Source organism: Carya illinoinensis, chromosome 5 (assembly GCF_018687715.1).
Source record: "Carya illinoinensis cultivar Pawnee chromosome 5, C.illinoinensisPawnee_v1, whole genome shotgun sequence".
NCBI lineage: Eukaryota > Viridiplantae > Streptophyta > Magnoliopsida > Fagales > Juglandaceae > Carya > Carya illinoinensis.
In genome coordinates, this window is record NC_056756.1 from 497,293 (window position 1) to 512,529 (window position 15,237).

Here is a 15,237-nt window from a genome sequence, read left to right on the forward strand (position 1 = left end):
GATTGAGAAATCTGTGAATGGTAGTGAGATAATTTGTAAATAGTAATGAAATGGTTTGAGTTAAGATTTTTATGGAGTTTTGGGAAAGGAGAGAGAAAAAGTTGAATAAAAAATTATAAAGTTAAAAGAGGGTTAGAATATAATTTTTAATATAATTTTTATTTTAAGATTTGAAAAAGTTGAATTTTTTTTGTGTTTTGTTAGGAAATTTAGGAAAGTTGTAATGATTAGAAAATGATTAAATGAAAAAGTTGAAAAGTCGAAACTTTGGAATTGAAAAATATTTGTTTTTGAATGGTGTTCGGATGTTGAGATGAGATGAGATAGACAGCCTTTCTGAATTCCTATCAGCATTCAAGTTGTGTTTCTTCAAAGCATATATCAGCAATCCCATAATATATAGCAGCAAGCTTCACCACTGCCAAAAAGGCAAATGCAGTTTCAAAATCTCATACAGCTTGAACGGTATTGGAGTAACATATTTCAGAGTCTATCAACACCTCCACTTTTGGCGTTGGGAAAGCTAATTAGGTGGTTCAAGGAGCAAAGACTCAAGAGTGGGAGGGGACCAACAGTTTTGTGTGGTTTGACAAAGGACAGAAAGATACAGTAACAACCTTTGCTAACTTGTTGGCTTTTTGTTCTCAGCATACCTCAACTCATCCGCAATGCAAGGATTTATGGCCCTAAACTAATTTCAATACTGTATATGCCAAAAAAACTGAGATTAAAAAGCAACAACAAATGAAAATCTCGAAAATACTCATAATAACCTCAGCATTAGTTACCTTGCACACAAAAGTTTATACAGTAAGGGTCCCAAATAGAAAAGAGATGCACAAACATAAATGACAAACTTGATAATGATGCTTTTATACCTGACTGACTTCTCAATTCTTCAACAGCTTGTAACTTCTCCTTTGTCTTCTGTAACTCATTCTGTAATGCCTCTATGGTTTGTTTAGCCTCATTATCAACTGCAAGAGTATTTACCATCCTCAAGACTTTTGTATTTGCAGAAGAATAATCACCATGACCCAACTGCAGATTGAAAAGAAAAAGTTGTCAACAACTACTTCGAAGAACATAAAAATTAAGGTTTTTTGTGAAATGAATGTTTCATCTGTATAAATATTAATTAAAAAAAAAAAGTCAAATAAGAGAGCCTGACAAAAAAACTCTTTGATTTATACTTGAAAGAAGAAAAAATAAAAAAGAGGAAGAGTTTCCCATAACACAAAAAAGTAACCGATCATGTCCAATTTAAAGTTCGAGTCGTCAAATTATTGATATAAAAAATTAGGGAGCATAAAGTACAAGTAATATAAGCATCAGGCTGTATCATACTAGAACCTTTGATGGTCATCCAAAATTTTAAGACAGTAGTAACATAATATTTTAAAAACCTGATGAACGACCACATACTCCAAAGTAGGTACATATCACTAACTACTCTATGGAGCAAGAGCAACCACCAGCAGACTAACCATAGAGTCCCAATTGATATTACCATCAATAAGAAGACAGCTAAGGAATTGAGAAGAGATCTTCAGCCGTCTGCAAGGCAAGGTGTGAATATCTCCATTGAATTGCAAAACCAATTCTGACCATGAATAATATGAGGAAGCATGGGCCAAATGTTATTGATTGGTGCTCTGTGTTAAAAAGTGGTTAAACTGTGGATCATTTTTTTCTTCCTTGTCGGATAATATTTCAGCAAAACCGAACTTGCATGGGGAATGCCTAGAAGGGTAGTGAATTTTCTTGCTAGTTGAAGAGGTCTTCACGGTAACCCCCAAATCGCTATAATGTGGAAAAAATGATCCTGTTACGTCTTATGTGGTGGTGCATTCCACTTGAGAGGAAAGGTCGGGGCTTTGTAGATTGGGAACACTCTTTGAATGAGCCCAGAAAAATTCTTTTCAATAACTTATTTTTATGGGCTACTGTTATGGATTTCAATGGGGCTAGTTTTCACAAATTTCTTGTATTTATTTCTAGTTCCTAACTTGTAACTAGGTCTTCTCTTTTGTATTCTTCCTACGTATTTGGGCTACACCTATTTACTTGATTCAATAAATTTGTATTTTATTTATCAAAAACAACATCATATCCAACTCAATTCCAGGGACTGGCTTATTATTTATCAACTATGAATTAATGAAGCATGAATGGGTAGGAAAGCTTATATTAGTAATCCCTATAATGTCTTTGGAACCTACCTTTGACTCCAATAGGGAAATCTCTGAACGAAGCCGATCACTCTCCCTCTCCAGTGACTTTATTCTTCTTGCCTCGTTATTTAACCTCTCATTGAGCAACTTTATCTCCTCAGATTGACGAGTATTGACTTTCTTCTGCTCGTGTAAACTACTCTCTAGTCCTTTAATACACGATTCTTTCTTTGCAAGAGATGATTCAAGCTCCTGCACGCACCAACGAAGTCACAAACAAAGACCACTACGATCGTACGAATTAAAGAACAAAAGAGGTACACAAGGAAAAATATTATAACCTGAATAAGCGTCCCACTGACTGTTTCATCTCCTGCCTCATCATTCTTTAGCCTCTTGAATTCATTGACAAGATCTCTCAATTTATCTCTTTCTTCGGTAATCATGGAAAGCTACAAATACACAATAAAATATTTGAGTACAAACATTTGAAAGAGATAAAAATAAATAAAGGAAAGTTTGCAAATGCCTGAATCCAAGATTTTATATTATGTAGACACATCTATTCAGAACAATACTAATATAACAGAATTCACAGTTAACATCAGTGTGGTACCTGGGCAATTATCATCTCAAAGAAATAAGCATGTCACCTTCACATCAATAAAAAGAATATAAATGTAGCAATTTGGCTAATGGCATTTCCACCTATCCCATGTATGAGACAGTGTGGGGTACGGTCAAATCCCCCTAACCCTAGTTGCCTAGAAAAGAAAAATGAAAAAGAATGTAAAAGTATCAACAAGTTTGATACCTTTACATGCCAAAAGGTATTCCATTGCCTCTAGTGTGTAACCCAAGTGCACGAGGTTAACAAGAGCCAGTATTGACAAACAAGAAACAAATCGAATTGCCTGATTTGGATAATGAGATGAGATGAGATGATTTGTGAATAGTAGTAAAATGCTTTGTGAATAGTAATAAAATGGTTTGAGTTGAAATGTTTTATGGAGTTTTGGAAAAGAAAAGAGAAAATTTTGAATAAAAATATTATAAAGTTAAAATATTATTAGAATATTATTTTTTAATATTATTTTTGTTTTGGGACTTAAAAAAGTTGAATTGTTTTTTGTGTTTTGTTTGGAAGTTTGGAAAATTTATAATGATTAGGTAATGATTAGATGAAAAAGTTGAATATTTAAAATTGAAAAATGTGTGTTTGTGGTGTTTGGATATTGAGATGAGATGAGATGAGATGGGAGACTCTTGCTATCCAAACCAGGTAACTCATTCTCATATGCAACATCAATTACCAAAACAGGCCTTCTCTTGATTAAATTATCAACAGCCAAGGTTTCAATGAATAATGACAGTCTGTGAGCAAAAGCTACTGTTGAAAGCTGCCATTTAGCGAGCTTTAAAGTCAGATAAAAAATTACAGGTTACACATATACCACAATGTGTCTGCAGATGTGTTAGTGTTTTCTATGTGTATTTTGTGATTGCAAGTAAAAGCAGTCAACTTTCAGCACAAGTGAATTGGTAACTCAATCTTACCTATGACATTTGAAAAACAAAACCCTAATTCTTAAAATTAAAAAGACTCAGTCAAATAATATATTATCCCGAGTCCTCTTCCACCAAGAAATACCAAAGGAAAAATTCAAGGCCTTGGACATTCTCCCTTCATTATCACCCTTTTCTTATCTGCCACTATAGCCAATTTATAGTGACATTTTTCCTGCATAAAATTGACCCATGAATGAGTGCTCATATGCCTTCTGGCAATTTTTTTTTTATTGGCACCAGGTCTATGTGAACAAAATCCCGACTAATCCCAAGGGTGCCAGCCCTCGGCAAAAAGTTTCCTGCAAATGCACCTCGGATAATTCAAGGGGAAGTTCTTCTAGTCCAATGACCCCTAGAAATTGTTTGCACAAAAGAGGATTCGAACCTTAAACCTGAAGGGAGCATACCACCAAGACCAAGCCAATTCCTAGAGGTTCCTTAAAGTAAGTAAATGCAACTCAATTGCATATTTGTAGAAACCTAAATATGGCTGGTAAATAGGAGCATAACATCATTTCCACTAGCTTTAACCCTGGATCCTCTGCTACATTTGTGAGTGTAGCACCAGTCACTTGTTAACTATGATCTTATTACTTTCCACAAAACTATTTAAGCAAGCACTTACCATCACTTCAATCCGCTTAACCTCTGATTTTGATTCTTCTGCCTTCTCTTTGGCAAATGCAGCCTCAGTTTCAGCAATGTGCTTTCCACTTTGCACAGCATCAAGAGCCACCTCCATTTGTTTTAAGCGGGCATTTGCATCTCCCTCCTTCATCATGCAATCGATCACCTCTCTGCATCAAAGGGTCACGCATACCAAAAATTACAGTGCTTAATTATGTACTAGCTTCATTAAGGAATATCCCATTCAACACTCAGTATACACACATACACACATATAAGTAAAATTGTATACTTCGAAGAAACATCCACATATTCGGTCTTTATGCAAGTGTGTACTGGATCTGAGAGTATTAAAATAAAGGCTTTGGCATGTGTATGGCTGCGAGAGCAACGAAGAAGAGGGCATTATGCCATAAGGAAGTTTGGCAACTCAGAAAATTAACCGTGATGTAGAGGGAGAAGCTTGCAAGCAGGACCAATTTATTCAAACCCAAACTTTAATAGATTGCAAGGGCTGGATTATACATCCACACTTAGGAGCTATATTATATACCAGTAGAAATCTGTTGTCCCAACCTTTTTTTTTGTAAGTAATAATCTTTATTGAATATGAAGAAACTAGGCAATGCCCAGAAACACAGGGAGTATACAAAGTGAGACACCTAGTTACATTCTAGTGGACTATAAAGAAAATAGAAACTCATGAACATTCCCTCCCTCTAGTCTCTTCTTCATGGGAAACGCGTTTCCCAGATCTATGCCAGAAAAGGTTGCCACGGGTATGTTCTGATCATTTCCCAATTTTGCTTGATCGTGGTGGCATTCATGGGGATAGGCGCTCCTTCAAATTTGAGAATATGTGGTTGGAAGTTGAAGGATTTGTGGAGAAGGTACGGGATTGGTGGGATGGTTACTCTTTTGATGGTACCCCTAGCTTTATTGTGGCGAGTAAACTTAAAGCTCTCAAGTTAGATGTAAAAAAATGGAATGTGGAAGTTTTCAAACATGCAGAAGTACAGAAAAATATCCTATGGGAAGAGCTGCATGCTTTGGAGGAAGGGGATGTTAATGAGGCTTCTTTGTCAAGGAAGAATGAGGTTGTGACTGAAATTGAGAAGGTATTGCTGCTGGAAGAGATATCTTGGAGGTAAAAGTCTAGGGCACTTTGGTTGAAGGAGGGGGACAAGTGCACCAAGTTCTTTCACAAGGTGGCCAATTCATACAGGCGCAATAACGCTATTGAAGTCCTCCATTTTGGCTCACAGGTGTTGCTTTCTACTGAAGAAATTCAAGATCACACAGTGCAGTATTATGAGGAACTCCTTGCCGAAAAAGTAGAGTGGCGCCCCAAACTTGATGGTTTAAGTTTTGAACAGTTGGATTCTGAGGCAGCAGGATGGTTGGAGAGGCTGTTTGAGGAAGAGGAAGTGCATCTTGTGGTGAAAGGAATGTGTAAAGACAAAGCCCCGGGCCCAGATGGTTTCTCCATGGCTTTCTTTCAAGAATGTTGGGATATAGTGGAGGAAGTAATGAAAATTTTTCATGATTTTCATACTACTCACAAGTTTGAAAAGTCACTAAACACTACTTTCATTGCTCTCATTCCAAAGATAGTGGGTGTCAATGACTTGAAAGATTTCCGGCCTATTAGTTTGGTAGGTGGGATTTATAAAATCATCTCTAAGGTGCTAGCAAAGCGCATGAGCATAGTCATGGATAGTATCATATCCAAACCTCAAAATGCGTTCGTTCGGGGCCGGCAAATTTTAGACTCAGTCTTGATAGCAAATGAGTGTCTGGACAGTCGGTTAAGGGAAGGTAATCCTGGGGTTCTCTGCAAGCTAGACATGGAAAAATCTTATGACCATGTGAGCTGAGATTTTCTTTTCTATATGCTTAGAAGATGTGGTTTTGGGGATAAGTGGTGTGAATGGATCAAGCATTGCGTATCGACAGCTTGGTTTTCAGTTCTAGTGAATGGAACATCATGTGGTTTTTTCCAATCTTCTAGGGGTTTGAGACAAGGAGACCCACTATCCCCTCTCTTGTTTGTTATTGTGATGGAGGCTTTGAGTTGCATGGTGGAGGCTGCCGTAAGGGGGGATTTTCTCACTGGTTTTTCAGTAGGCAAAAATAGTAATGTTAACATCATTTCTCACTTACTTTTTGCAAATGACACCCTCATTCTTTGTGATGCAGATAGTGGCCAGATTCGAGCCTTAAGGGCGTTGTTATTGTGTTTTGAAGCTGTATCGAGCCTCAAGGTGAACTTGGAGAAGACGGAGTTAGTCCCGGTGGGGGACATGAGTAATATAGCTTCGTTAGCAGAGCTATTGGGTTGTAAAATTACGGCCCTTCCTTTAAAATACTCAACACTTCCCTTGGGGGCACCTTATAAAGCAATGAGCATTTGGGATGGAGTAGTAGAGAAGATTGAGAAAAGACTATCGGGTTGGAAGAGGTTGTACTTATCAAAAGGGGGAAGATTAACTCTCATTAAAAGCACTCTATCCAATCTCCCCACCTACTTTCTTTCCCTGTTCCCTTTACCAGTGAAGGTGGCAAACCGGATAGAGAAGTTGTTCCGAGCTTTCCTGTGGGGAGGCATGGGGGAGGAATTCAAGTTTCACCTTGTGAATTGGCAAAGGGTGACCTGGCCGATTGCGAGTTGGAGGGTTAGGGGTGCGAAATTTGAGTGTGTTTAACAAGGCATTATTAGGGAAGAGGCTGTGGAGATATCACTTGGAAGGGAACTCGCTGTGGAGGGAGGTCATTGATCAAAAGTATGGTTGTGCATGGGGGGAATGGTGTTCCTTAGAGCGTAGGGGGTCATATGGAGTAAGCCTATGGAAATTCATAAGAAAGGGATGGAATGCTTTTGAAAAACATCTAAAGTTTGAGGTAGGTGATGGAGCACGAACCCGCTTTTGGTTAGATGCATGGAGTGGGGAGAGTTCTTTGTGTACTACATTTCCAGTAGTATTTAACTTGTCCGGAAATCAGCAACCCTTAAAATGTCAATAAATTCCCCTGAGACATGGGAAAAGGAATAGTACCACATAGCATTTCTTCTATAATTAAATACACCTCCTGAGAAAAAAGTACAATGGTAACAAACAGCATCTGTTAAACTCAACTAAAGATCTACCTAAGCCACTACTAAAAACTAACTTAAAGTGAGCTTGGTTCCCAATTAAAAGGGGTTAGCTCTATGAATCATTTTCTGCCACTCAGCCTGCCAAGACCTAAGCCAATATCTTCAAACACTTAAACAAAGAAATTAATATACAGAATGCCCAGTTGGTAACGTTCACAACATCCATCTGTTGGCTAACACTCTTGGATGTAAGGTTTCCTCTCTTCCCATAAATTACCTTGATCTTCCTTTGGGGGTTGCCTTAAGGGCTAAGGGGATGCTTGGTGAGTAAGATGAGATGAGAAATCTGTGAAGGAAAATGCTGAAGGTGGACCATTTCGTGCACCCCCTGTGCACGAAATCCATCTGGCAGCCACGGCCCACGGGATAAATAAAACAGTGCGCACGGAAGAGAAGCTTTCAGCAGTTTGAAACGGTGCGTATCGACTCATTTGGACTTTTTTTTTCTCTTCGCAGAGATGTGTCCAGTTTCGAATGGAAGAATGTGGTCGATTTGGGAGAGCAGTTTGCAGCACCTCTTCCATTCGAAACTAAAGCTTCTCTTCCATGTGAGCAGTGCTCTGTGAAATCGTGTACTGAAGCTTCTCTTCCATTCAAAAATGTGCTCTCCAAAATCATCTACTGAAACTTCTCTTCCATTAGAAACTGTGCTCTCCGAAATTGATTGAAACAGATAACCCACAATGATAACCTACCATATTATTATTCTCAAAAGCCCAGAAGCTCACCACCCAAATGCCACTCCGACTTCTCGTCCTTCTTCTATTTTGCTCCTATCTCCAATTCAGGTCCCTATCTCTTTCTAACCTCATACATACGTAGTCCTATGCTCTGTCTATATTTTTTTTTTCAATTTCCCCTCTTCACCTTCAGAACTGGTGTCACTTATCATTACTTTCCTTGTGATACAACTTTCACTTGCATAAAGCTTTCATCATTGGGTCTAAATTTGCATTTAACAATTGTCAATGACCAAGGTTTATGCATTATTCGATTTGAAGTAGAATCGTGGCTTATCGAATGTAGTATTGTCGTATATGGGTTTGGGTTGGAATTTAGCTTCAGTATAGTATATTTATATCCATAATTCCCTTCTTATAATGGATCAAATAATTGAACTGAAGAAGTTAAATATTAGGGGGAGCAAGAGATAGTTACTGGGGGATGTTGCACAAGAGATCGTCAAAGTCCTCATTTTGATGACTGCAAAACCTGGATCTGAGGTCAGTGCGGGTGGCGAGAGAGTCGTGCCCAGATGTGCCGGTGGCGGAGACGAGAAGGGGTGGTTCTGCTGGTTCAGCTATCGATTGGTTCTTAGTTCGTGAGCACTAAGCGGGAAAGAAAGATGAAGTTTCAGTTCTGATAAAGGTTCTCTTCCTTTCCTTCATTCAGCTTGTTTTTTTTTTTTTTTTTTCCAAATTTACAAAATTGCCCCTCCAGGTCAGCAGGGGTGCACAGGGTGTGCGCAAAGTTGACTACCCGTAGCAGAACTAATCTGTGAATAGTAGTAAAATGGTTTTAGTTATGATGTTTTATGGGGTTTTGGGAAAAAAAAGAGCAAAAGCTAAATTAAAATATTATAAAATTAAAATATTGTTAGAATATAATTTTTTAATATTATTTTTGTTCTGGAATTTGAAAAGGTTGAAGTTTTTTTGTATTTTGTTTGAAAATTTGGAAAGTTGTAATGATTAGATGAAAAAGTTAAATATTTGAAATTGAAAAATGCTTGTGTTTGAACGATGTTTGAGAAGGAAATGATATGAGATGAGACCATCCCATCTTCCAAATAACCCCTAAATCTATCTGGGATACAATAATTGAGAAAATTGAACGTAAATTGGTAGGTTGGAAAATATTGTATTTGTCAAAAGGTGAAAGGATCACCTAATCAAGAGCACTATGTCAAATTTACCAACTTATTTCCTGTCTTTATTACCAATTCCAACAATTGGGGCAACCCGTATTGAGAAACTTCATCGCGATTTCTTTTGGAGTGGTCTAGGGGATGAATTCAAATTTCATCTGGTTAAGTGGGATAAGGTATACTCCTTAATCTCTTATGGTGGGCTGGGAATTAGAAATTTGGGGGTTTTCAATCGGGCCCTACTTGGGAAATGGTTGTGGTGCTATAATATGGAACTAGAAGCTTTATGGAAGTCGGTAATTGAGTTCAAGTATGGAGGCTGGGAGGTACATGGGGTGTATGGAGTGGGAGTATGGAAGCACATTAAACGAGGGTGGGGGATTTTCGCTCGTCACACTAGACTTGCGTTGGAAGATGGCTCTAGAATAAATATCTGATACGATTTATGGTGTGTAGATAACGCCCTTTAGGACTCATTCCCTTTAGACTCTTGCACTCCATGAGACCGAGCCCTCAAGGATCTGACAAATTGTAGTGGGTACCTGTAGGAAAAGGTACATTCTCGATTCACTCTTTCTATAAGTCTCTCACACAATCGTCCCAAAGCAGGATATTTTGCCTAGACAGCTTCTCTACGTAAGATTTTGCCGATGGATAACTTATGGAAATGTAGGGTGATTATAGTTGATTTGTGATGTATGTGCAAAAAAAGTGGTGAGACAATGGATCATTTTCTACTACATTGTGAGGTTGCTAGAGCATTATGGGAAGATGTATTCAGATAGTTAGAGCTAGCCTTGGTTATGACTACCACAGTGGTTGAGTTTTTGGCCAGTTGGACAAATCTAGGTGATATTCCACAAATTACAACTGTGTGGAAGATGGATCCTACTTTCTCAAACTTCTAAACAAAACACAAAAAACAACAAATTTCAAAATAAAAATAATATTAAAAAAATTATATTCAAACAATTTTTTAACTTTATAATATTTGTATTCAAATGTTTCTCTCATTTCCCAAAACCAGTAAAACATCTTAACTTAAACCATTTCACTACTATTCACAGATATTCTAAGTGTCCAAACGAGCGCTAGACTCCTCTCTCCTTCAATATGCCATATCAACAGCAATCCCCCTCATTTAAAATGATAATGAATGCAAAGACAATATATAATTTCTCACTTATCTTATGATATTATAAACCATTCAAGTTTCATTCCAAAAAATATAATAAACCATTTATGGAAACAAAGTCTAGACAGAGCCCAAACTCAATTTCATATTATATTTTTCAACTCATAAAGTATTCCAAGCCATATACCAGTGATCTACCTATATGCCATGTACATATCATATACTCTCAATCGACCTTGCACAAAGGGGTAGGGATTGAGGGGTAACACACAACTTAATGCACTAAAAAATAGTTTTAGAAGTTGCTACAAAAAATAAATTTAGAATATCAATACAACATGTTAGGGCTCCTTTGGACACTTGGAGTATTTCATAATTCTGTGAATGGTAAAGAAATGGTTTGAATTAAGATGTTTATTGGATTTAGGGAAATGAGAAAGAAAAGTTCAATAAAAATATTATAATTTTAAAAAGTTATTTCGATATTATTTTTGCCTTAAAATTTGTAAAAGTTGTATGGATTTTTGTATTTTGTTTTGAAATTCATAAAAGTTGTATGGATTTTTGTACTTTGTTTTGAAGTTTGTAAAAGTGGTATTGGTTTTTGTGTTTTGATAATGATTAGATGAAAAAGTTGACGGTTTGAAATTGAAGTGTTTTGTGTTTGAGTGATGTTTGGGAATGAAATTATGAGAAATTTTGAGAATTATGTGTCCCATCTCTGTGTCCAAATGTCCCCTTAGTCTCTAAAAACTCAAACCGAAAGTGAGGAGTAATGACAAATGGACCCAATAAGGCAAAGATCTGATGAAGTTTTGGTGTTACAGCACATGTTCATTTTCAATCACCAAAAGTTGCTTTACTTGTACAGATGGTATAGGAGTTCATCCATACCAAAAAATTAAAATAAAAACAATAAAGTACATAAAAATAAAATAACTGGGAAAAACATCTCTTTCAAGTATAGGGTATTGAATTCGTTTCTTAGTGACTGTGAAGAAGTGGTCCCGGTAATAAAGCAAACGGTAGTGAAATAAATGTACTCACTTTTGTAAAGCTGCAAATTTTACAGGTATATCCTCGGAACATGACACACCAGGTATTTCTTTGATCATCAACTTCCAAGATGACAATTCATCCTCCAGCTTCTTCATGCTCATCTGGAATTCATGTAATTTAGATAACTCTCCCTCTGCCCTCTCTCTGCGGCCCTTCTCTTCCGATAATTTCTCCTTCAATAACTCAATGTTTTCACGAGATGATCTCAACTTCCTTGCCTCTCTGACTTCGGATTCCTAAACGTAGTCAAAGCAAATAAATAAAGAACTGTGAGGAAAGGGCTCATAAAACAATATGATGACAAAAGAATGTAAATTAAATAAACAGATAAAATAAGGCATCCAATTAAAGTATCTTTTTTTCAAAAATAAAGAAGACAGTGCGACATTCCCATGCCTTCAGGGCATGTATGCTAAGAGCAACAGCAAAACATTATATGCAGGTTTTAAATTAAAGCCTTTTTGCATCTGAATCCAATGGTAAGCAAGCGCATGAATAGCTAAAAACAATATACAATATAAGTTTTCTTTGTGTCAAGTACTAAAGATGGTATTAAATATCAGTGTCTTGAGTTAAAGTCACCATTTCCTTGTATCAGTTTCAAATTATAGCCAGGCAAACTTATCAAAAAAAAAATTATAACTGGTGTTTCTCTTCTATACAACCCATGTACTTGAGCTATGCCTATTGCCATTGTCAATCAAACTTACAATTACTTATTACAAAAAGAAAGTGTCTACAAGACATAGCCCAAGTTTACAGGGGCTCAAGGAAAAGAGACAGACTACTAGTACTTGCTGTCGGCCAAAAGCACAAAAAGTACCTTCCCTGGCTACACTACTAGCAATGGAATTCTCCACCAGGAATAAAATATTGTCGAATTTAAATGGTAGATGACAGCAAAAATCTTATTCTGTATATGCATCAGTATGTATAAGCACTTAAATGAGGTAAATCATTGAAAGGATCAACTTTGTGGACGGCAAGTCACCTTACAAGGAACATTCATTGTAACATGAAGGGGATAAATATGTGGTAATAAAGAATGATCAACCAAACTTACGTAGTTCCTAAGCTCTTCTTGCAAATGTTTAACCAAGATATTACTATCGGTAGAGGAAGCTTCTTGAAATGTAAAGCTTGATAATTTCTTCTCCACTTCACTCTTCTGATGCATGCACTGGAAAAATAAACAAAATAACTTCCATTTAGAAAATGAATTGATCAAGTGAGGGTATCATTAGTCAATAAGTCTAAGAAGGTTGTTAGGAAAATCACTTGCTATTAATTCAAGTTGATACAGGTGAAAATTCGAAACCAACACCAAGCAGGACAGTTCTCTTTTACTTCTTTTGGAAGAGACATTCAAAGATAAGGCATCAAAAGCCCAATCCAAGAAACAGAGGTATAGTATAACGACAACCTAAAGAGTGTTGGCATCATAAGGGGATATAAAGTAATGAATATAAGATATATGGTTGGCAAAGAAATGGTATGTAAGCTCCAAGAATCAACAAATGAACAAGAACTAAGAACCTCAGTGAGTTGCTTCTTAAGATCTTCCAGCTGCTCTTTTAAAAGGCCTGATTCTTCCTCAGCATTGATAGCTCTGCATTCCATTCTTTCAAGCTTTGAACAGCAAAATTAGGCAAATTAAACAACAATAGACTGCATACGCTACAAATGAAAATTAGATTGACAAATATATCTGCTCACATCTGCACTTTTTCTAGAAACAGAAAGTTTTGAATCTCTTTCCAGCAATTCAATCTCATTGTGGAGACGTTTTTTCTCCTTCTCTATGCTTTCAGAAAGATTGCTCAGTTTTCTCTCGAAAATGCTTGCTTTCTCTTCAGCTGAAGCTTTTGAAGCATCAGCCTTCAAGCGAAGATTCATTTCATTGCGGAGCTTTACCTAAGATCCAAAATTGGAGAAGACCTTATCATCTCACATCCCACATAGCATCAAGCATGCACAACATAATATCAACACAAATTTCAAGCATACAAGAATTGATCTGTTTTGACAGAGTTCTCCAGCAACCAAGATCACAGAATAAACAAGGCTTATTGATTAATTTGGAGATGGCACTCACAATTAAAATCAAACAGCAGTTTACTAAAGTGAAGGTAGTTTGGGGAGAGAGGGGGAGATCAATCCTTAATGCAAGATAATAAGTAGAACTCTTTCCTTGATCCATGATGAACTCTTTCCTTGATCCATGATGAGATTGGTGCACCAGAAATTAATGAATTCTCTCTTCATGCAGCACCCTTATAAAAAAGCCACAAAAAGTGCAGCGGTGCGGACAAGCTACATTTGAGCATATCCAAGCAATGGGTGTTTGAAGTAAAGTCATTCTATGATGCCTATGTTTCTTTTCTTGATTTTTTTTTTTTATTGGCGCCAAGTGTCTGAGAACATTATCCCTACTAATCCTGAGGGTGCACAAATCCTCGGTAAGAAGTTTTCCGCAAGTACAACTCGGGTAATTCAAGGGAAAAATCCCTCAATCCGATGACCCCTAAAAATTGTTTGCACTCAAGAGGATTTGAACCTTAGACCTGGAGGAAGCATACCACCAAGATCAAGGCCTTCACCACTTGAGCCAACCCCTAGAGGTTTATTTTCTTGATTATTAATAAAACTAATCTAACATAGTAAAAAAAAAAAGCCACAAACTGCACTGCCAAATGAGGCCTTGCTTGGTTTTTCCTCCTTTATAAGAAGGGGCTCTGATAACAAAACCATTGATAAACTATAAAAGAAGTTCAATAAACAAGAGGTTCTTTTATTGGACACGAAGTTAATTCAAAAGGCTCAAAGTGACACGTCATCCTTAAGGGGCAATTTGCAGTTGTTCAGTTTGGTGTCCAACTTATTGTCACAAATTTAATCATGCAATACAAAGCTCTCTTAGGGCTTGGGCAAATGACTTTTGAGGGTACACTACAAATAGGGAGGCCATATAGCGATTGGTTGTGTAGAAGCCAAATTTGAAATAATGTTTGTGTGGAGGAAGCTACTTCTCTAATAGCCCCGTTGAATAGGAGGGCAGAGGCTTTTTGTGAAAATGTGTTCTAGGTTTTATTCAGCATTTCTAGTTGTAAGGAGGCTTTGGTAGCAAAAGATATGTTTTAATTTTTTCTTGTTGATCGGTAAACATGACTTTATTGATTCTAAGAATGGGTAAAAGCCCAAGTATACGAGACACATATAAGAGCAACACTTTTTTTCAGTAAATAAGAATTTTATTGAAAATAGGCGAAGCCAAGTACACGAGACATATACAAGAGCCACACCTAGGCATGACTGTCTAAAGCTACAAGAAAATTATGTACGTTCATGCCATTAAAGTCTATTACAATCGACCAATGGAATAAAGTGTGAAGAAAAAAAATTCCAAGCTCGTCCATTGTCTATTCACGATCCTCAAAACTCCAACCGTTCCTCTCCATCCATATGCACCACCAAAGGCTGGTTGGTATCATCTTCCACATAACTGCAATTTGAGTTACCCCGAATGCCTTGCCAGTTGGCCAAAAAGTCAACAAACCTTCTTAGCATTGCCTAAAAGAGTCCCACTCATGCAAAGATATCGTTCCATAAGCTCTTGGCTACATCACAAAGCAATAATAAGTGATCCACA

The 15,237-nt window shown here is 37.0% G+C and overlaps 1 protein-coding gene across 2 annotated transcripts in view; it reads right to left on the bottom strand.

Moving 5' to 3' along the window:
* The window catches only part of LOC122309941 (mitotic spindle checkpoint protein MAD1), a 34,707-nt gene that overhangs the window by 4,233 nt on the left and 15,237 nt on the right, over window positions 1-15,237 (bottom strand). For both annotated transcript variants that reach the window (XM_043123752.1, XM_043123751.1), the window contains exons 4-11: window positions 13,305-13,502; window positions 13,125-13,217; window positions 12,652-12,768; window positions 11,577-11,824; window positions 4,369-4,540; window positions 2,516-2,626; window positions 2,223-2,426; window positions 879-1,041 (exon numbers count right to left, since the gene is read on the bottom strand). In XM_043123752.1, coding sequence (XP_042979686.1) covers window positions 879-1,041; window positions 2,223-2,426; window positions 2,516-2,626; window positions 4,369-4,540; window positions 11,577-11,824; window positions 12,652-12,768; window positions 13,125-13,217; window positions 13,305-13,502 — 1,306 coding nt within the window. The remainder of the gene's footprint in view (window positions 1-878; window positions 1,042-2,222; window positions 2,427-2,515; window positions 2,627-4,368; window positions 4,541-11,576; window positions 11,825-12,651; window positions 12,769-13,124; window positions 13,218-13,304; window positions 13,503-15,237) is intronic.